The sequence below is a fragment of the Tachysurus vachellii genome, chromosome 17 (genome assembly GCF_030014155.1).
Source record: "Tachysurus vachellii isolate PV-2020 chromosome 17, HZAU_Pvac_v1, whole genome shotgun sequence".
NCBI classification, from domain to species: Eukaryota; Metazoa; Chordata; class Actinopteri; order Siluriformes; family Bagridae; genus Tachysurus; species Tachysurus vachellii.
In genome coordinates, this window is record NC_083476.1 from 9,271,651 (window position 1) to 9,292,882 (window position 21,232).

Genomic DNA, 21,232 nt, shown 5'->3' on the forward strand with positions numbered 1-21,232 from the left:
TGTTAGTATAATTTTTGTAGTATTTTTCTAGAAGGCAAAGGCAAATATAGAGCAGCACTCTGCAATATACAACCAGGAATAGTTACCTGTGTGTGTTAGAGCTGTACTCCTTTTTACCCTAGTTGACACACAAAGTAGGTACAGAGTAGTTGCTGCTGGCTGCTCTTTGTCTCCGCTCCACCTTGCAGCCACATCCGTGCTGTTGGTATACAGTAGTGGTGGTGAAGTGATGTTGTCCCTTCAGCACTCGGGCTTCAGTCATGCATGTAGAATTATTTTTTTTTTTTTTGCTGGCAGCAAGGCTGGCCCCATGTCTTAAATCTTATATGTATAATGACATAAACATTGTAATAAGAGCCATTGATTATAAGTACAGCATAATTTTCCAATACTATTCTCAAGACTAAAGTTTGATTATTAATAGTTACTCAGCTTAATATAAACCTTTTGAATTGTTTACCAAGAGTTTCACAAAAATGTGACTTTAAAATGGTCCCAGCAGGTTTTAAGCATGTACCATGCAAACCTGTCTCAGATATGTTTTTTTAAAATAGGGGTGTAAATGCAATGCCATAATCTTTATTTGTATCTGTTTATTTGTTTAGTGCTTAACATACTTGTATATTTAGTTATGTCCTAGAAACCCTGAAAATAGGGCTGCTGTAAAAAGTAGTAAATTTGTTTTGTTCACATTTGTTTATTGTATTGATCAAATTTACAAACTGTTACTTAGGCTTTAGTTGACATCTAATAATAGATAATAATAATGATAATAGCCATCTAATAATAACAGATCCAATTTAACAGGCACACTCTCAGAATTTGTTAGAAAACGCTTGGACTGCACTTATAGTGCTTTCAGTACTCATTTCAATATTCAGTGCTAAAAATAGATTTTTAATTAATCAAATCTAATCTCAACCTAATTTATATTTTTTTTAAGCTTCATATCTATTAACAACACTTTTTAGATAGTGACAATTGTTATTTATTGTTGTTTTTGGTGGAGACAATCATTGAAACTAAAAAGACATGTTTATGCCACTGTGTTACTGACTATAGATCTGAAGCATTGAAGACTGTTAATCAGAGAATGCATTAGGAGGATTTAACTGGCAAAATATACGTAGTATAATACACACAGATTAAATGTGCACTGTCATATTATACATTATATATTATACCTTTAGTATTGCTTACAGGACATAATAAAGAGTAATAAATGGATTGAATAAACATTCTTTTATTTTGCCCATCCATATCATGGTTCTGATGCTAGTCCCAATTCATACCATAGTACTGAAACAAGTAGTTAAGTATTTCACGTATTTCTTTTTCACTATACACAAAAAAGTTTATTATAATTATAATTAGAATAAATCCCAAAAATACTACCATGTCCAAATATCTAGGTCCATGGCATGCTCATTTAAAAAAAAAAAAAATTTAGAAAGTAAATATCTAATATTGCTGCATTTCATTCCCCATATTTAGGCCAAGTGTAAGTTTGTGTGTCTTTTTATTTGCAAAACCTCAACCAAGAAAGGACTTATCTAACACATCATGCATTGTTGTTTGTTCAAAAATAACTTTTTGTGCCCAGTTGGACCCATAATAAAATTAAATGAATAGACCAATGAGAGTCATATTGCTCAGTTACTCATGATTAAGGAAGGATGTATGCATGCTAGTTTGACTTTTTGAAGGGGAAAACTTGGTTTAATTATATTACTTTAACAAAGGCACACCAACTGTTGATAATCATGGCCTTCTGAGGTCTACACTTGATCTACACTTCTAGACTGACACTGCACTCCATCTTCTCAACATGCATGGCTTGTTTGCATGCTTTTTGTAGTTTAATTGTAATTCAATGACAAATGTAATGATAAATGAAAAATAATTGAATAATTTAAAAAAAGAGTCCTCAATCCTCATTTAGCAACAGAGAATTTTACATTTTGATGTTGTCATAGAGATGTTCTATCTGCTGTTTGAAATATTCTTTAAGTTTTGGCCTCTTAGCTTTAAATGTGGGGGTCAGCAATCCATTTTCTATGGAGAACATCTCATTATGAATGTAGATATCTTTTACCTGGAGACAAAGGAACATTATGAGGTTTTGAAATTAATCAGTTATGTAGCTTAAAGAGGATCAATTATGGTATACACTATGTCAAACATTTCAGCAATTCACTTACTTGCTCAAATGAATGGAGGCCACCGGCTTTGCCTAAACACACCAAGTCATCCAAGATGGCTTTCTTTAGTTCCTTCAGAGTAACAGTGAAATTATCCTTAAATTCTGCATAAAATAACTATTTAATTTACAGTGTTTATTTTTTAGATACATACCACATTTTTACACAAGTCATCATAGCATCCATCAATGCCCTGTTTCTGGGCCCAGGAGGGCATCACTTCAGGGTCTGGAACAACAATCCCAACCAGACAAGACTGAAAAAGAATAAAATGGGTAACTTGCATCTGCAAAACAAAGGTGAAACATGTTATTTTAATAAAGGCCAGTTCTTCTGCCATCTCAGTGTACCAACCTGCAGGCTGTCTCCATGAACATAGAGCTGAGACACAGGCTCACTGCGAATATAGATGTTCTCTATCTTCTCAGGAGAAATATATTCCCCTTGTGCAAGCTTAAATATGTGCTTCTTCCTGTCTATGATCTTTAATGTGCCATTCTGAAAAACAAGAACATCTAGAAAAGTTTACATTTACTGGCAGTGTAATACCATACAATGTATACAAATGCATGTTAGGTTTGGAAAGTGTTCAGACCCCTTCTATTTTTTAAACACATCTTATTTTATTATATATTGAACTTAAAATGTATAATTATATTTTAATTTGTTAGCTTTTAATCTGCATACAATAATCAAAACAAAACTAAACAAAACAAAAAATGTTTATTGATATTTTTGCAAATCAAAAACCAAAATATCTCTTCTTTGTCAGGATCCAGCCTGGACTTTGGCCATGTGTGTTTGTTTATGTTCTGTGTTCACGAGTCTGCCCCGCCCTTGTCTCTTCCTCCCCGCCTCTGCACACCTGTTCCTAATGTGTTGATTGTCTTGTGTATTTGTCACGGCTGGAGCACCTGCCTCGCTTCCCGTGTACCAACACAGAGAAGTGTCTCCGGAGTAGTAGCCACTTCCGGACTGTAGTTCCCACAATTCCCGCACCGGGGCTAATTACGCCGCCAGCTGTAGCCTATTTCCCACGCTTCGCCACAGAGCGATCCAGCAGCCATCCTCCAGCTCGCGACGGAACTCTCCGCCCAAGCCCAGCAGCTCGCCGGTCACCATCAGCAGCTGACCTGGCTCACCTCGCCTGCTGAGGAGCGCCTGCTGGCCATAACCCAGGGAGATCTCACCGCTGCAGACTATGCGCTGGCATTCCGCACCCTCGCCGCGGAGGCAGGCTGGGAGGAGAGACCCCTCAGGCTGCTATACCGTAAGGGCTTGAACCGAGCCGAGCTCGCCTGCCGGGATGAGGGGAGAAGCCTGTCCGAGTTCATGGAGCTCTCCATTCAGATCGATAACCTGATGAGAACCCCTTAAGTGCCTTCCATCCCGAGAGCACCTAGCCCATGCAGCTGGATTACACACACCTCACCCCCAAAGAGAGAGCACTATGCATCCGCCGCAGACTCTATACTGCCTATACTGCGGAGAACCCGGACACATGCTGTCTGCCTGTCCCACCAGGCCGCCCAGCAAGCGGAACACTCCGGTAAGTCTGAACCTCTTCACTCCCTGATCACTGAACTGTGCCCAAATTAATGTGTACTTGGAGGTAAGGGGGGAGAAGATTAAACTGGCGGCGCTCATTGACTCAGGTGCATCGGGGAACTTTATGTCAGGGAAGTTCGCCAAGGCCAATGACGTGCCAGTAACCGAATGTGTTTCTCCCTTGGCAGTGGAGGCGATAGATGGCCGGCCCCTCGGAGATGTGGGCCGCTGTGGGATTGTATCGTCTGGCTCCCCACCCATGATACCTGCCGGAAGCTCAGCCCTAAGTACGTGGGTCCTTTCAAGATTGTCAGATGTATAAACCTTGGCTTGGCTTTACCTCCCACGTACCTCATCTCGCCCACCTTCCACATCTCGCTGCTGAGCTGTATTTCCCACGCTACTTAAGCGTACTTGAACTTGACCCCGGTGCGAAGTCTGGATTTGCTTTAGCAGTCAGTCTGAGCGTTTCCTTGTTTGTTTCCTGTTCTGGTTGTGATTCTGTTTCTGTCTTTGGTTTCTCGATTGTTTGCTGCCTGTCCTGACCTTTTTGCCTGTTTTCCCGTTTACGATTTCTGCCTGCTCTACGTTGTAGTGTTTGCCTGCCCTGACTGTGCCATTTGTCTACGATTAATAAAAAAGCTGCAAATGGATCATCAGCCTTACAGTATTTAACTGTTCCGCGTTACCTATGGCGCCGTGGAATCCTCGTCTTGTGTCACGTCCTTTGTTATGTCTGGTTTCGTCTTTGTCCCTGTTTTGTGTGTTTTATTTATTAAATAGTTTATTTTTACGCTATCCTGGATTTGGGTTTGTTTTTGTCCCCACACTGCTGACAGAAGGATTCAGCCAGACTCAGACCCAGCAGGATAGCGTCAGCCTGGACCGGCTTATTGTGGGAGCATTTTTTTTTGGACTGTTCTTTCTGCCCTGTTTTTCCCTGGACTTTTGTCTTTTTTCTTTAGTTTTTTTGGGTGACATCGCTCCGCATTTGTTTTGGTGAGGGACGCTGCTCCGTATCCAGTTTCCCGTGGAGGACGCTGCCTCACTTCTTGCTGGCAGAAAATGTCACCAGCCCGGTTTTGTTTTTTTTTCTTTCTTGGTGCCCTTCGACATCGCCCTACACCTGTCCGGTGGGGGACGTTGCTTCACTTCCTGGTTTTCTGTGGAGTACGCCGCCTCACTTCCTGTCCCCAGGGGGGTGTTGCAGGCCCGTATTTTGCCCCATGAATATTTTTGTTTATTTTTTGCTCCATGGCGGAGGATTTTTTCCCACCCTCCCTTCTGGTTTTCAAGAAGTGGGTCTGGCCACGGGGTGTCGGGAGTTGTGCTCGGCTCTTCTGCTCGGCTGTGGACATCACTCTGCCCTTCTGCTCGGCTATGGACGTCGCTCAGCCCTTCTGCTGGGCTGTGGACATCGCTCGGCCATTCTGCTCGGCTGTGGACATCGCTCGGCCTGGCTGTGGATGTCGCTCAGCCCTTCTGCTCAGCTGTGGACGTTGCTTGGTCTGGTTTGAGTATCTTTCTAGATCAGACATGACAAACTTAAGGGTTCCATGTTACAGAGGTACTTTTGGGTATTTAATCAATGCATGACCCAACCACGGGAAAAGACATTTGAATTTAAACTCCCCTGGGACAAACTGACAGGATTCGTGACAGTTTTAGTGTCACTGATACACAGTAAAAAGAGCAGATTGGTAGGGAGAATGCAGGAGATGATGCAGAGGGAGAATTGGGCAGGTAAGCTGACAGAGTATTACTGAGCTATTTACCAGCAAACGCTGTATGGTAAAGCCCTGAAAACGGAACACGTAATGAGCACCGTAACACAGACAGTTAACACAGAACCAAAAGCTTGAATTATTGCCAGTTTCAGTACTGTAATTCAAGCTTAAGGAGATACATTCTGAACATGGTGACATGTCCTATCACATAGAAGTGCGATGGCTATGTCAAAGAAAAGTGCTGAATAGATTTTTTGATTCATGAAGAAATCTGTCAATTTTGTGAAAGCAAAGGGAAAGACATCACAAAGAATCTCCACCTGAACCTCTATCTATGGGCTGCCTGAATGCACATACAGTCACACCCCTCACATTTTTGTAAATATTCTATTACATCTTTTCATGTGACAGCACTGAAGAAATGACACTTTGCAACAATGTAAAGTAGGTGTGAATGGGGAGCAGGTGCGTTAAAAGGTGTTATCGCTCTCACTCTCTCATACTGGTCACTGGAATTTTAACATGGCACCTCATGGCAAAGGATCTCTGAGGATCTAAAAAAAAAGTATTGTTGCTCTACTTAAAGATGGCGTAGGCTATAAGAATATTGCCAAGACCCTGAAACTGAGCTGCAGCACGGTGGTCAAGACCATACAGCATTTTAACAGGACAGGTTCCACTCAGAACAGTCCTTGCCATGGTTGACCAAGGAAGTTGAGTGCACATGATCAGCGTCAAATCCAGAGCTTGTGTTTGGGAAATAGACGTATGAATGTTGCCAACATTGCTGCAGAGGCTGAAGGGGTGAGGGGGCAGCCTGTCAGTGCTCAGACCATACACCGCACACTGCATAAAATTGGTCTGCATGGATGTCGTCCCAGAAGGAAGCCTCTTCTAAAGATGATGCACAAGAAAGCCCACAAACAGTTTGCTGAAGACAAGCAGACTAAGGACATGGGTTACTGGAAACATGTCATGTGGTCTGATGAGACCAAGATAAAATTTTGGTTCAGATGGTGTCAAGCATGTGTGGTAGCAACCAGGTGAGGAGTACAAAGACAAGTGTATCTTGCCTACAGTCAAGCATGGTGGTGAGAGTGTCATGGTCTTGGGCTGCATGAGTGTTGCCAGCACTGGGGAGCTACAGTTTATTCCCTCTTCTTAGGCCTAGTATTTAATTTTGGTCCCCTCTATGACTAAGTTTGTCACCACTGCATTGTCTGATATTACTGCTGCCCTTTAAAAATAACCATTTCCCAAACTTTGTATATCACATCTTGTATTGTATATATGTTTTATATTTCAGGTGCTGTCTCATTATAATTGATTAACATGTGATGGACATATTGTTTACAAATATCAAAATGGTTTTGACAATTAATGAAGTTACACACCCTTCTGAATAGGCATAGCTAAATAGTTCATGAGGCATAAAAACATCTCTGTAGGATATATGGTATTTGGGAATAAAAAAAACAGTGAGTTTCAAGAAAGCACACCATGTTTTAAAATGACAAAATTTTCATAATAATAATAATACTACACTATAGGTCAATTTTGACTTTCAATCATATGGTAATGTCGAAGTTTAAAATAATTAAAATATGATTAAACACTGATGATGTGCTTTTTGGTATTTATATAATTTATTTTCTGCCATGAAACAAAATTCCAGAATGAATACAAAATGTTAGCACACCGATAACCATTGTCCAATGTCTCCTGTGTGAAGCCAGCCCTCGGAATCCAGTGTCTCTGCTGTCATAACTGGATCCTTCAGATAGCCCTTAAAGACATTTGGGCCTTTGACACAAACCTGCAATTCAATTATAATGTATTTGAGGTTAATCAAATAGGCAACCTACGTAATACAGTATTAATTGGTAGTGTGGGTAGTCACAGGTTTCCAATAGTGATATTAGCATGTGATCATATTATCTCTACCTCCCCCTTTCCTTTTGAAGTAAAGTAGTTCTTTTCTGGCACATCCACAAGTTTAATGAGGTTGCATGGTAGTGGTGCACCCACATGACCTACAAACACCAAGGAAAATAATGTTCATGCATACATGATACTAAGCTAACAGTTCTTCACACAAAATAAGGTGTTGGCAGCTTTCATCCATGAACTTTACTTCCCAAATTTCAAAGTCTTTCTCAGCATCATGGGCTACAAGTTACATCATATGATTCCATCATGCACACGCACCTGGAATTCAAATTACACATACCTGTCCCCAGTCACACACATGCTTTAAATAAACCATACATTGTATACTCCCTGGCTTATTTTAATTCAGTGATAGTATTCTGGTTACAGTACTTTTGCTGTTGCTTTGCCACTTGGGTTTAAGTTGTTTGCTGATTGCCTGTTCTGTGCCTGTTTCTTGATCTTGATTTGTTTTGGGTTGTCTTAGGGACAACTCTCCAAAAATTCTGCATTACATACACTTCTCTACATCTGTGACGAATAAATGACTATTATTTATTATATTTACTTTTTATAAATGTATTTTGGGACGTTTGGTGCTGCAGGGAGAACTTGGGAGATTAAATTAATTTCTGTTTTTGAAGTGTCCTCATTTATACTGATATAAACAAGTTTTTTTTTTTTTTTTAATGTAATTTCCTCTAGATGTGTTAAAGCACAGATGAATTAAGCAGCTTCAAGAACAACCATGATTAACTAATAAACCTTAATACGCATTCTTGAATTCAATAATTTTACTTGCTACAATGCTGTTTGTTAATTTGTGTTTTATAATTTAATAGGTTGCTTTATTTATTCTGCTATGGATTTTAAATACACAAAGACGATAGGAATGGGTGGGGAATGGCAATATTTATACAGAATGCAATATATTGGCCCTACTTGAGTGTCCTACCATGGTAGTCTTGCAAATCTGTCAATTAAAGACATAACATTCCCTAACATTGCCTAATTAACTTACTTTCTTATCTCTTGTTCTTCACAACAACTGTGGTGCATGAAGGTACTGAGCATGTACGTTATTGTCATACAAGGCTAATGGTTTTACCTGAGGTCCAGTCTCCAGGGGTGGTGAAGGTACAGCCGGCCGTGCACTCTGTCTGTCCATATGCTTCATATACCTTTAAAAATGCATGTATTTACTGTACACGAATATACAGATCTGTGCATAAAGCTAATTATTTTTGTTTGTTTATATTAATATGTGAGTATGGGCTGGGCTTCTCACCTGACAGCCCAGAGCTGCTCTCAAGAAACTGAGTACAGTAGGAGAAGTGGGAGCAGCACCTGTTATAACCATGCGAAGCTTCCCACCTAAACTGGCCTGCAAAGCAAACATTTTGATTAGTCCTCGATAAATATTAACAACTTAAATATCACACTAATATCAGCATACCTACTTGATCCTGACCATACAAACAAGCAAATTAATTTAAGTTGTGGGATGGACACAAAACATGGATCTGTGGAAACTAGGCTTAGGCTCAGCCATGAAGACACATACAGTACCTGAATTTTGCTGAAAAAGATCTTATCCCAAATGCTGTCATTGCGGATGATCCCACAGCTGACCTCTTCTCCTTTTTTCTTTGCAGCAAAAGTAAGGAGCCAACGCTTCACAGGGGTATTGGCCTGAGTAAATATCTGAAAAACAATAACCAAGAAACTATTTTAGTTGACATGCTGCATATGTCTAAATTGAACAGCATATAATTTTTCTTTAATTACACTCAATTTGCATTTTAAACCTTAGTATTTAATAAAATATAACAATTAAAAAAGGTCATACTGATAATTGGCTCAGTTACTAATAAATGAGATATAGATGAGATCAGCATAATCATATAAATGAAAAAACACTTAAAAAGGTAAATAAACACAATTTATATGTAAATGCTTTTGAGGTTGTATGAATCTGCATGCAAGAGTCCCACAGGGACATACTCAGTGTTGACTTAATGATGGTAGCTTAAGTTAAAATGGTGATTTTTTTTCTTTTTTTTGCTTGAAATAAACTTGAATTTATGTGCATCTGCTGAGTCTTTTTTGATAGATTGTTGAATAAAGCATTTAGTTTCATTTTGGATATGTCACATTATGGTCATGCTTTAGGTGCAGAACACCAAATATCACAAGTCCTCCTTAGTTGCCTCTGGAATGCTGGACATAATGTAGTGGTCATTGCTCATCCATTTTGATAAATGCATATCAATGGGATTTTGATCTATATTGGGTGCTTCATTCATTCATTTTCTATCGCTTTTCCGAACTATCTCGGGTCACGGGGAGCCTGTGCCTATCTCAGGCATCATTGGGCATCAAGGTAGGATACACCCTGGACGGAGTGCCGACCCATCTCAGGGCATGTTAAAATCAATGGATAATATAATTCAACTACCAATTACTGTATACTCTATATTTCGTACTATGTTGATATATTGATATTTTAAAATGTATGTCCTGCCATGCCCATTCTGGTTTTGACAGTGTTGAACATCTTGAACTTCTTGATGATCCTCTGTATGGTTGATAAAGGGACAGCCAGTTCTAGGCCTTGTAGTCTTTGCCTCCACTATTTTTTCTGAGATTGGGACAAAGGTATGATTAATTTTGAACAGGCACAAAAGAGAACCTCTGGCCATATCTATTGGTATACAAATTAAATTTAGCTAACACATATGTGGGTTTGTGCATAGCAACTAATATATACTGAATACAGTGGACGTTTTGCCAAAGTAGTTTTATGAATGAGAAAATGTAAAAAGTATTGATTTGCCCAAGGGGTATGAATACTTTTGAGCACAACTATACCTCAGACTGAGCTTCTTGTTCAGAAGACTCAAGTCCACTGGAATGCAGGGGGCACTCCTCAAGAGCTTTTTTGACTCTGTGGTGGCATCTGCCATTTTTATAGGTTTGTCTGCTAGACCATCTCTGCTACAGACAGGAAAAGACTAAGATAAAAATAATAAGATAAAATAATAATAATATATTATTTTAAATTAAGATAAAATAATAAAGAGGGCCACTTCTGGGATGAATGCTTAATACAGTGCAAGTGGTGGGATAAAGATGATAGCTCAGCTATTATTTATGTTGGAGAACGACTTCCAACCCATGCACGTGACTCTGACTACACTGGTCAGCTCCTACAAGCTGTTTCACCCCAAGTGTATGAAGAATCAGCACAACAGGCCCTTCCTCTCTGAGACTGTTGCTTTATGAGGTCAATTAGATTATTTGACCAAGCTGATAGTTGGGGTGAGGGCATCTTTGTTGATCTACTTGAATCTGTTGCCTGATAGCCCTTTGTGCATGCTGTCCCACACCCCTTCACTTCTCCTGATCCTCTGCTATCAACAGTGGTGGGTGATATCCCAGGATGCACTGAAACGGTGTTAACCTTTTGGAGGAATGTGTTAGTGAGTTTTTGGCATATAGTAAGTAGAAGGTATGTGTTGTTCTTAACTACAAACATGAGACTGACATTGAGGTTGAGTTGTTTACAGAAAGCCCGCCACACCATGGATGTAATCCTAGGTCCTCTGTTGGACATTGTCTTCTAGGAGACAATATATTCTAGCCATCTGGTGTGACAACAAGAATGATCTATTATTACCATTTTAGAATTGAAGCCATTAGGAATTCAAAGTCTATGGCCAGATTGACGTTGTGCGATTAGTAGTGGTTCCATTAATCTGGCAGGCAGCTGTCTGGGGGTCTTGGACTGGGCACAGATTTGGCATGATTTAACATAGTACATAACATCATTCTTTAGCTTTGGCCACCAAAAAAAGTTCAAGGATACGTAACTCCTTGAAACAAATTCAAGGAATTATGTACTCACTTTGATATCTGTCTTAGAATCTGTGGGACATGATTGTTGGAAGGGGATTCTGGTGGTTGTGTTTTAATTACTCAAAGAGAAATTCATCACAATCCCCATCCTCTACTACCCCGAACCCTCCATCCTTTTTGTCATGGAAGTGTAGGCATTTTGCTGTGGGATTCATTGAGCAGAGTCAACCGAAGTGAACCATTCGATTAGTCTACTAATCTACATCTCCCCAAACTCTACCAGACCTTCAGCAAATCAGAGCAACCTGGGACCTCTCTCTCAGAAACAATGCAATGAGGGAATTCCAATATAAGAAAATACAAACACGAGTATAAGTACCTCTAGATTCTTACTGAACTGGTGCATTTAGTACAAAACTTAAAGCTCTTCTAAAGAATGTAATGGTGGAGCCCACACCACTACCCAAAAAACAGTTAAATATTGCTCCTCACCCACTGTTTACTTTGTCAGACAGACAGAACGATTAAATGTGTGGTGGGCTCCTTGCACATCGTTTACCTTGGCAGACATTGACAGAGCACAAACCAGAGCACAGGGGTGCCAGCCAATCAGAGTAGAGCATGTCTGTGCTCACCCTTGAGCTCGAGACACAGGGAGAGTATCATGGGTTTAGGCCATTGAGATCATGGTCCGAAAACTAACAATGTTCTAGAAACATTCATTCCTTTCATTCACTTTATTTGCCCTTTTGTGTGTTTATATGTTAGATTAGTTTCTGTGTATTAGAATAGTATAATGGAGTCTCATTGTCCTTTAAGTTCAACTTATTGCTGAAAGAAAGGTTGATCATAGGGCATGGGAATAGTACTTACTCTCAGGGAATCGTGAAGATTTATTCATGAGAAGATTAATACACCAAATGTCTGATGCGGCTGCTGATATTATGTATTGTGTTTGTTATTATGTATTGTTTATTGTAGTATTTCTCACCTTATCATACATGCGGTTAAGAAGCCGAGGCACCACAGGGAAGACAGTAGGGCGCAGGACCTTCATGTCATCAGAAAGGAGACGAATATCACCCTGAAAAAAGCCAATCCTGCCCCCGTGACAGTATACCACTGCCTGAAGACAAAACATTTATTTCTTAGTATATAATTATCTTAGTATCTAAATATCTTAGTATCCTTTTGAGGGTCTTCAAGTAACATAATTAAATAATACATATAAACATACATTTAATCATAACCATATAAACAAAATGAAATCTTTTGGATACTTTGAAAAAAAAAAAAAATATATATATATATATATATATATATATATATATATATATATGGTTAGAGAGTTTGACTCCTAACCCTAAGGTTGTGGGTTTGAGTCTTGGGCCGGCAATACCACGACTGAGGTGCCCTTGAGCAAGGCACCGAACCCCTCCCAACTGCTCCCCGGGCACCGCAGCATAAATGGCTGCCCACTGCTCCGGGTGTGTGTTCACGGTGTGTGTGTGTTCACTGCTGTGTGTGTGCACTTTGGATGGGTTAAATGCAGAGAACGAATTCTGAGTACTTAGCTGTATGTCACATCACTTTCACTTTCACTTCACTTTATGCCACATGACACCATTAATCACCCTGCTACTTGAGAGGCTAGAAAATGTTGTTAGAGTTAAGATGACAAATCTTTCCTGGCCTGGCTCAGGTCTGCTCATTATCAGTTTGTAGATGTAAATTGTAATTTCTCTATGCATACTAAGGTTATGTTCGGTATTCCACAAGGTTCCTTTTTAGGCCTAAAACATTTCTCCTTATACTGGTACATTGATTTTTGGGGATGTGGTAGCTCAGAAAGTTGCGAGTTCAGACCCCAGGTGATGATAAGGTATGTTACAGAAAGCTTGTGTGCTATGACTGTGTTGAATGCCAATTTGTAGTCAATGAATAGCATTCTCACATGTGTCCTTGCACATGTGAAATCTGACTTTGACTTTGAGTGTTTACAGTATCATTAGAGAACCAGTTTTTTCAATAAGCAAATTGTAGTGGGTCCACAGTGGCTGAGATGGTTGTTTTTATATGGGACTATCCTTTAAAACCAGAGGCCTAAGCCTGGGGCAGATTGATGTCGTTCTTGAGTAAGTCGGCCAGCACAGATGAGCAAATCCTGAGTGCCCCCCTAGGGATGATATTTGGGCTGGCTGCCTTTCTGTGGGTTTGTTCTCTCCAGAGCTCTGTCAAAAGCATTGAGTGTTGTTGACGGGGCCTTGAAGAGGGTATTCATTCAGCTCACCTGGAAGTGTGGTATTGGTGGTTATAGCTCCCTGACTCCTCTGGGGTGTGCTGCAAGCTTTGTCAAATACACTAGGAATCTGCAGCGGTATAATATTCCTCCAGCCTTGGTGTGTAATATCTCTTGGCTGCTTGTTTGATTTGATTAGTTTGTACTGTCTCTCTCCTGTTTTAATTCTGACAAGAAAGAAGTGCTTGTAATGGGACTACATGCAGCCAGAAGTAAGCTTGCTGATTACAGCATATTTCTGGGTGTCATTTCTGTTTCATCGTGTGCAGTATTTAAAAACCTTGGTGTGATAATTGACTCCAGTCTTTCATTTGATGCTACTTCTAATTTGAGTCTTGTAACTTGGTAGTGCTTACTGCTGCTGGGGATAGCTCCATATGGACAGCCTGGAGACTCATGGGACTGTTATGGAGAGAACCACCTGGAAAGTATGGTGCCAGTTTTAAAGTGATGTTCAGTTTTGCACCTGGGTCTCCATCACTCACAGTATGATGGCTTCAGCAGAAAGAAATTATATATAACCTCCTTACGTACTTGTCAATTTTGTCCAGCAGTCTCAAAGCAATCCATGATGATGTGTGTGAATGCAACAGGTCTGTTGTTGCCGAGACAGGACACAGACAATTTCTTTGGCACAAGGTGATGGTGATCATCATGAAGCACACAGAGACAATGGCTCAGGGAGATGCTGAAGATTTCTTTTAGGTCATTGTTAGCTGATCAGCACATGTATTGTGCATGTGGCCAGGAATGATGTCAGGACCAGCAAATTTCCATTGGGTAATTTTAGCCTTAGTGTGCAGGCAGACTAAGTGGGTGTTACTCTACTTGGGATCTAACGTCAGATTTTTTGCCTCCCTGATAGCCTGAACAGGTAGATCCTTGATGTGCAGCAGGTTGCTTTATTGTCTGACATGGAGGCAGAAAATTGCCTTTTGGCCATAAGGAGCATGCACGCCTGACCAGATGGTTCTAATAAAACTAATGATTCAATTTTCATGGGATTTGGTGATAAGGTGTACTTTGGTGGGTATCTCAAATTGTTAGAGCTGGTGTACTGTGTGTATGTATTGTATGGTGTATTGATGCCTTGCTTGAGGTCATGTAATGTGCATATCACTATGCCCAGAAAGAAATAAATTAAAGTCAATTATTGTGAGCAGTAGCAGACATTCCTTAAAACAAATGATAAAATTAATAGTTTTATCATTTGTTTTAACATGCAGTTTAAAATGAAGTTAAATTATTATAATAATATACAAGAATTAGATGTATTTCACACTATTTATTATTATTTAAGTACACAACTGATTCTGGGGTTTAAAATTCATGACATTAATTTGTAACATCTTTAAAAAAAAAAAAAAAAAAAAAAGCCAAAGGTCTTTTAGGCAAAGGCTATTATACTATACTCTGACCAAGCAGTAGTTCAGATGTGTTACATTTAACCAAGCATAGTGAATACTTGATAAAATCTTTCATAAATTGTAAAACAAATCTAAAACCCTCTCCTTCTTTTAAAAAAACAAATAAACACAAGATGAACACACATGCACAAACATGTATGCAGTGTTACCTCAATGAGCCGCTCAAACATGTGTGCAAGAGGCAAGAAAGAAATGAGAACATCTTCTTGATTTGGAGATATGACTTTCTGCATGACAGACAATTACTGGAGTTAGATTGAGGCACAAAAAGATGGTGAAAGGTTATTTAGTCAATCAGAAAGTCAATCAGAATATTATATAGAATTCATATAGAACTTACGTCCGTTGCTTTCAGAAAGCCAGAAAAATCAGCAACAATGTTTCCATGTGTAAGCATTACACCCTTTGGATTTCCTAAAGAAAATAAACACACAGACATAAGTGATTCTGTGAACTGTATATAAAATAATTTCAAAGGTTCACTCACGGGCTTATTTCTGATTATTTGCTCGAAAAATGGCTGTTAACTGTGGCCTATTGAATGGCTTACATAATTCTGTCTTGTTTCCATTAGTAGACAATATATATGAGTCTATATCAGTATCATTCATGTATAACTTATGGAATATGGAATTTTTTCTGGCACAATGCCATATATGATTTACTCATTTTAATAAACCATAGTGTCAGAAACCAGACCCAAATGCAAGAATACCAAAAAACAAGAAATATAGACAGGAAAATTAGGAAAACTAGGAAAATGACACGGCCAAAAACAAATACTGAAAATACCAACGTAGCAACAGAGTACGTAATACACCGACAAAGAACTAACGAGGTGAGTCCATGCTTGATATAGGGGGAACTAAACAGAGTTGCACACTGACTGGTCCAGCATGGTTTCGGTACCAAAGGCTGAAGGGTTAGTCCGGTTCTAAATTGTATGCATACCCAATGCCTCTCATTGACAAACTTTTATTCAATACTGGATTTAATGAAAGGATATTGGCAGATCCCCTTGAATCCAATAACCTGTGAAAATCATAACTTCTAACCATTCCTTTTTTTGTCCAAGCAATTCTAGCAACTCTTTGAGAGAATCCTCCACCTGCATGCTGTGCATGTTGCTGCCTATTTAGATGAAATTGTTATTTACAGTAATCCATGGCAGCGACACATGTAGGTGATTGCTAAGATAAGAGGGACTCACAGTGAAGTGGCTGAGAGGACAACCCAGTTCCTACGGCTGGCCGGCTTTTATTAAAGATTTGCACCTAATTATTCAGCTGTCACCAGCCCACTGAATAATCTCATTAAAAAGTGCCAGACCTGGTCCAGTGGACTGAGTCATGTCAACAGGATTTTACGAGGTAAACACTGCACTCTGTGATGGGCCATTTTCAGAAATCTTTGACTTCTCTCTCCTTTTTGTTTTACAGATAGATGCACCAGACATGGGGCTGGGTGCTGGATTGTCCTAGGTGATAGAGGGGGAGAAACACCCCATGCTGTACAGCACAATTGCAAAGGAGTGTCTGGCCATCAAAAGGGCAGGCCTCACCCTCATGGTTGAGCGCTGTTTTGTGAATGGAGAGTGGAGTCAATGAAGGTTTGTGGTTGGAATCAAGTGCTTAAGTGTATCTGATGATTTTTCTCTGTTGCAATGAGCTGCAGCAGAAATAAAAAGGGGGAGAGGAGGGAGTCTGAGAGATAGCAGAGAACACAGAGGTTGTGTGTAAATGTGTTTGTTATGCTGAATAGCAAAAGTTAAAATAAAGCAAATTTTTGAGTTCGCAAGCCTGCCTCCAATTTCCTCTTTCCTGAACTAATATACACTGTTCAAAAAAATAAAAGGAACATTTAACACATCCTAGATCTGAATGAATGAAATAGTCTAATTAAATACTTTGTTCTTTACATAGTTGAATGTGCTGACAACAAAATCACACAAAAATTATCAATGAAAATCAAATTTATTAACCCATGAAGGTCTGGATTTGGAGTCACACTCAAAATTGAAGTGGAAAAACACACTACAGGCTACACTACTACTTTGATGTAATGTCCTTAAAACAAGTCAAAATGAGGCTCAGTAGTTTGTGTGGCCTCCACGTGCCTGTATGACCTCCCTACAATGCCCGGGCATGCTCCTGAAGAGGTGGCGGATGGTATCCTGAGGGATCTCCTCCCAGACCTGGACTAAAGCATCCTCCAACTCCTGGACAGTCTGTGGTGCAATGTGGGGTTGGTGGATGGAGCGGGACATGATGTTCCAGATGTGCTCAATTGGATTCAGGTCTGGGGAACGGGCGGGCTAGTCCATAGTATCAATGCCTTTGTCTTGCAGGAACTGCTGACACACTCCAGCCACATGAGGTCTAGCATTGTCTTGCATTAGGAGGAACCCAGGGCCAACCGCACCGGCATATGGTCTCAGAAGGGATCTGAGGATCTCATCTCGGGACCTAATGGCAGTCAGGCTACCTCTGGCGAGCACATAGAGGGCTGTGCGGCCCTCCAAAGAAATGCCACCCCACACCATTACAGACCCACTGCCAAACCGGTCATGCTGGAGGATGTTGCAGGCAGCAGAACGTTCTCCATGTCGTCTCCAGACTCTGTCACGTCTGTCACATGTGCTCAGTGTGAACCTGCTTTCATCTGTGAAGAGCCAGTGGCGAATTTGCCAATCTTGGTGTTCTCTGGCAAATGCCATTTGAGCAGACACATGCACATTTGTGGCCTGCTGGAGGTAATTTTGCAGGACTCTGGCAGTGCTCCTCCTGTTCCTCTTTGCAAAAAGGCAGAGGTAGTGGTCCTGCTGCTGGGTTGTTGCCCTCCTACAGCCTCCTCCACGTCTCCTGATGTACTGGCCTGTCTCTTGGTAGCGCCTCCATGCTCTGGACAGTACGCTGACAGACACAGCAAACCTTCTTGCCACAGCTCGCATTGATGTGCCATCCTGGATGAGCTGCACTACCTGAGCCTCTTGTGTCGGTTGTAGACTCGACTTGTAGACTTGTGTGGGTTGTAGACACTAGAGTGAAAGCACCGTCAGCATTCAAAAGTGACCAAAACTTCAGCCAGAAAGCACAGGAACTGAGAAGTGGTCTGCGGTCACCACCTGCAGAACCACTCCTTTATTGGGGTGTCTTGTTAATTCCCTATAATTTCCACCTGTTGTCTATTCCATTTGCACAACAGCATGTGAAATTGATTGTCAATCAGTGTTGCTTCCTAAGTGGGCAGTTTGATTTCACAGAAGTGTGATTGACTTGCAGTTACATTGTGTTGTTTAAGTGTTCCCTTTATTTTTTTGAGCAGTGTATATATTTTTAATTCTATATTTTTTCAGTAGTGAAACATAAACAATGAGGACAACCCCGCTGGACGTGTCACTCTTCACCATGAATGATATACTGGGGTTCAGGTGTTTCAGGATGGGTGGCATGGTAAAACTGTGCTTTTTGAGCATTTTCAGACCAGTGCATCTTCTTGGGTTCCTCGGGGGACACTCAATGATGTCTTGCCCAGCTTTACAGTATGTGTTTAGACACCCCAGGCTGTGATCTGAAAGGGATCTTCCCCATACCTGCTTTGTTTGGGTTTGGAAGTCTTGGGTTAATTTTAAGATTTTACTCTTGGTTTTTTGCCTTTAAAACCAAAAGTAAAATCTTAAAATGAATTAAAAGATATAAAAGATATTAGAAGAATATTCAAGACATGCTCACACAGAAACTGAGCGAGCGCTATGTTCATAATCTGCTGGCCTAATCGGTGCAACTAAAGTTTGTTTTAAAATAAGATATTCTTTGCAATACACTCCTACAGAATATCAGAGACTTCTCTCTTTTAAATCAGGAAACATAAAAAAAAATACTTTTTTTTTTAATGCTTTTTAATGTCTTGTATCCCTGGGGCAGGATGGAGTCATAAGTTTTATTAGAGTATATGCATGGTGTATCACTTTTAAAACCTCATTCAGCTTTTTATTTCTGTAAAGCATTTAGTGTTTATTTAGTAAAATAAAATAAAATATAATACATTTATTCATATTTAACCATGGAATCTAGCCACTGGGGTTGCAAGCCAGTGACTTATTTGCCGGTCCCAAGCCTTGTAAATAGAGAGGGTTGCGTCAGGAAGGGCATCTGGTGCTGAAAATGTGCCAAATTTTATCATGTGAATCATCAGTGATAGAGTTAAGTGGAAATAGATGTTTTGCTGTGGTGACTCTTAAGGGGAAAACCCGAAAATAGTAGAAGACGATCCATATTTAACCATGGAAGAGAATTTTGTTGAACAGTTTTGTTTTTAAAAATCCTTCACAAAATCTTGAATCACAAAGATAGAATGGTTAGAAAGATCTTCTACACAAGTAAGAAAGAGTGGCTGTAATGCCACTATTTTCATTGTACTTATATTTTACATTTCTCATATATTTAATTTTAAAATGAACAAAGACTGTATTAGAAGAATACCTAAACATATGTTTAGAATAGTTTCCTAGCTCTAAGTGAAGACTGTGTTCAGAAAATCCTGTAACCATATGAAATTATTTTATTATAGAATCTTTTTTTTTAATGTAAATTAAATCTATTTTGTTGATCTACTTGTTCATTTTGGGTCTTCAATAACAATTAAATATAACAACATGATCAACTAAAATAAGGTATTTAGAACCACAAATCACAGTATGTAACATCATAAAATCATTACTTGCATTAAGTAAATTATTACTTAAAATTCAATAATTGAAAAGTGGTAAGAAGTGGTGATCAAACCAATATGTTCAATGTTAACCTTACATGGGTGTGTGTGTGTGTAGTACTATACTATTGCTTACTAAACAAAAGGTGAAGCAAGGGATTTAAGTGTAATGTAGACAGTGACTTTTAAAGAATACTGTATCTACACGTCAACTTACCTGTTGTGCCACTGGTGAAGCAGATTATTGAAAGGTCTTCTGAACGAGGTGGCTGTGTGAATAAACATAAATGTGCTGTTTAGTGGTAAACTGGGAATAAATTAAAGCTTTATTTAGTGTGCCTATAAACAACTTTTAAACGTGTCCATGACTGTGTCTGTTCCATCCATTTTTATACTCCTGTGAATGTGATGCATTTTTATACTCATGTGATGTATTCAGTTTTACAGGTGTATTTGCAGAAGAAACGACAGGAGCACTCTTAGAAACACAATTTAGAAACATATAGCAAGGCACAACTGTTAATTCAGTTAATACATTCAGTCCATAATAAATGACAAATATGTGTTAAGACCATTCAATTATTTGGAAAATAATTGATTATATTAGCTGTATGTCCTTTAACTTAACTTGATCTTTCTGTCCCACATTTGTTGCTCAAAAATACCTTGATTAATGCTATTTTTAGTCTGTTCCATCTGCGTTAAATGACAAAATTTTAATAAGGTTTTATTTCATGACCATGTGTAGATGGTCTCCCTCTCACCAACACTTTGGGGGGTGTCTTACTCAAGCTTGGGTCTGGGAGTTTGAGGGTTCTGCACATTATCATAGCTATCCTAGGACTGAACTCTTCTAGACAGAAACTATAAATGTTAAAAAAATTATAAAAGTTGTAATGTAGTTCTATTGGCAATAATGTAAACAAAACATAACTGGCTGTGGACATGGCGATATAAAATATGCAAGATGAAATGGAAATTTATATTTCAATCTTTTTTAATTAATTTGCAAAACATTTTATATTTAGAAAAGAAACGTTGTGTTCCCATTTGCTTTCGCTCTCATTTTCTCACATTTCTCTACATTTGCCTGAGAATAGTTTTGTCCTCTTGTTAAAACCTAACAGGACAAACAGGCCTACATGTTAAAGATAGCTTCTTTTAATTATGTTTGTATGTACAAGAAAAGACAATAAAATGTGTTCCCTTATGTACAAATAGGTTTGTGTTATTACTAACCATCTAGTAATAATGTTATCATACATAGTTAAGTGCATAAGTTTGCATCCCCCTTGCAAAACCTAGAAGAAGAAAAAAGAATGATTAAAATTGCACTGTATTTATTTAGAACTGCAGAGATGGGAGAAGGGTTCAATGCTAGGCAGAGAAAAGAGGAAATGCAGGAGAATAGGTCTGAGAATAGGGACTTGTAACATGGTAAAATGACAGGGAAAGGTATAGAGCTGGTGGACATGATGGCTAGAAGTAAGGTAGATATACTGTGTGTGCAGGAGATCAGGTGGAAGGGGAGCA

At 39.4% G+C, this 21,232-nt stretch overlaps 1 protein-coding gene across 4 annotated transcripts in view; it reads right to left on the minus strand.

The window, feature by feature from the left end:
• Window positions 1-1,223: 1,223 nt before the first annotated feature.
• acsl6 (acyl-CoA synthetase long chain family member 6) overlaps window positions 1,224-21,232 on the minus strand; it is an 87,779-nt gene continuing 67,770 nt past the window's right edge. For all 4 annotated transcript variants that reach the window (XM_060891124.1, XM_060891122.1, XM_060891123.1 and 1 more), the window contains 13 exons: window positions 19,917-19,968; window positions 15,330-15,403; window positions 15,139-15,216; window positions 12,255-12,389; window positions 8,975-9,109; window positions 8,694-8,789; window positions 8,514-8,586; window positions 7,421-7,509; window positions 7,176-7,292; window positions 2,556-2,699; window positions 2,356-2,457; window positions 2,202-2,273; window positions 1,224-2,095 (listed from right to left, as the gene is read on the minus strand). In XM_060891124.1, the coding sequence (XP_060747107.1) occupies window positions 1,955-2,095; window positions 2,202-2,273; window positions 2,356-2,457; window positions 2,556-2,699; window positions 7,176-7,292; window positions 7,421-7,509; window positions 8,514-8,586; window positions 8,694-8,789; window positions 8,975-9,109; window positions 12,255-12,389; window positions 15,139-15,216; window positions 15,330-15,403; window positions 19,917-19,968 (1,308 nt within the window). In that variant the 3' untranslated portion in view covers window positions 1,224-1,954. The remainder of the gene's footprint in view (window positions 2,096-2,201; window positions 2,274-2,355; window positions 2,458-2,555; window positions 2,700-7,175; window positions 7,293-7,420; window positions 7,510-8,513; window positions 8,587-8,693; window positions 8,790-8,974; window positions 9,110-12,254; window positions 12,390-15,138; window positions 15,217-15,329; window positions 15,404-19,916; window positions 19,969-21,232) is intronic.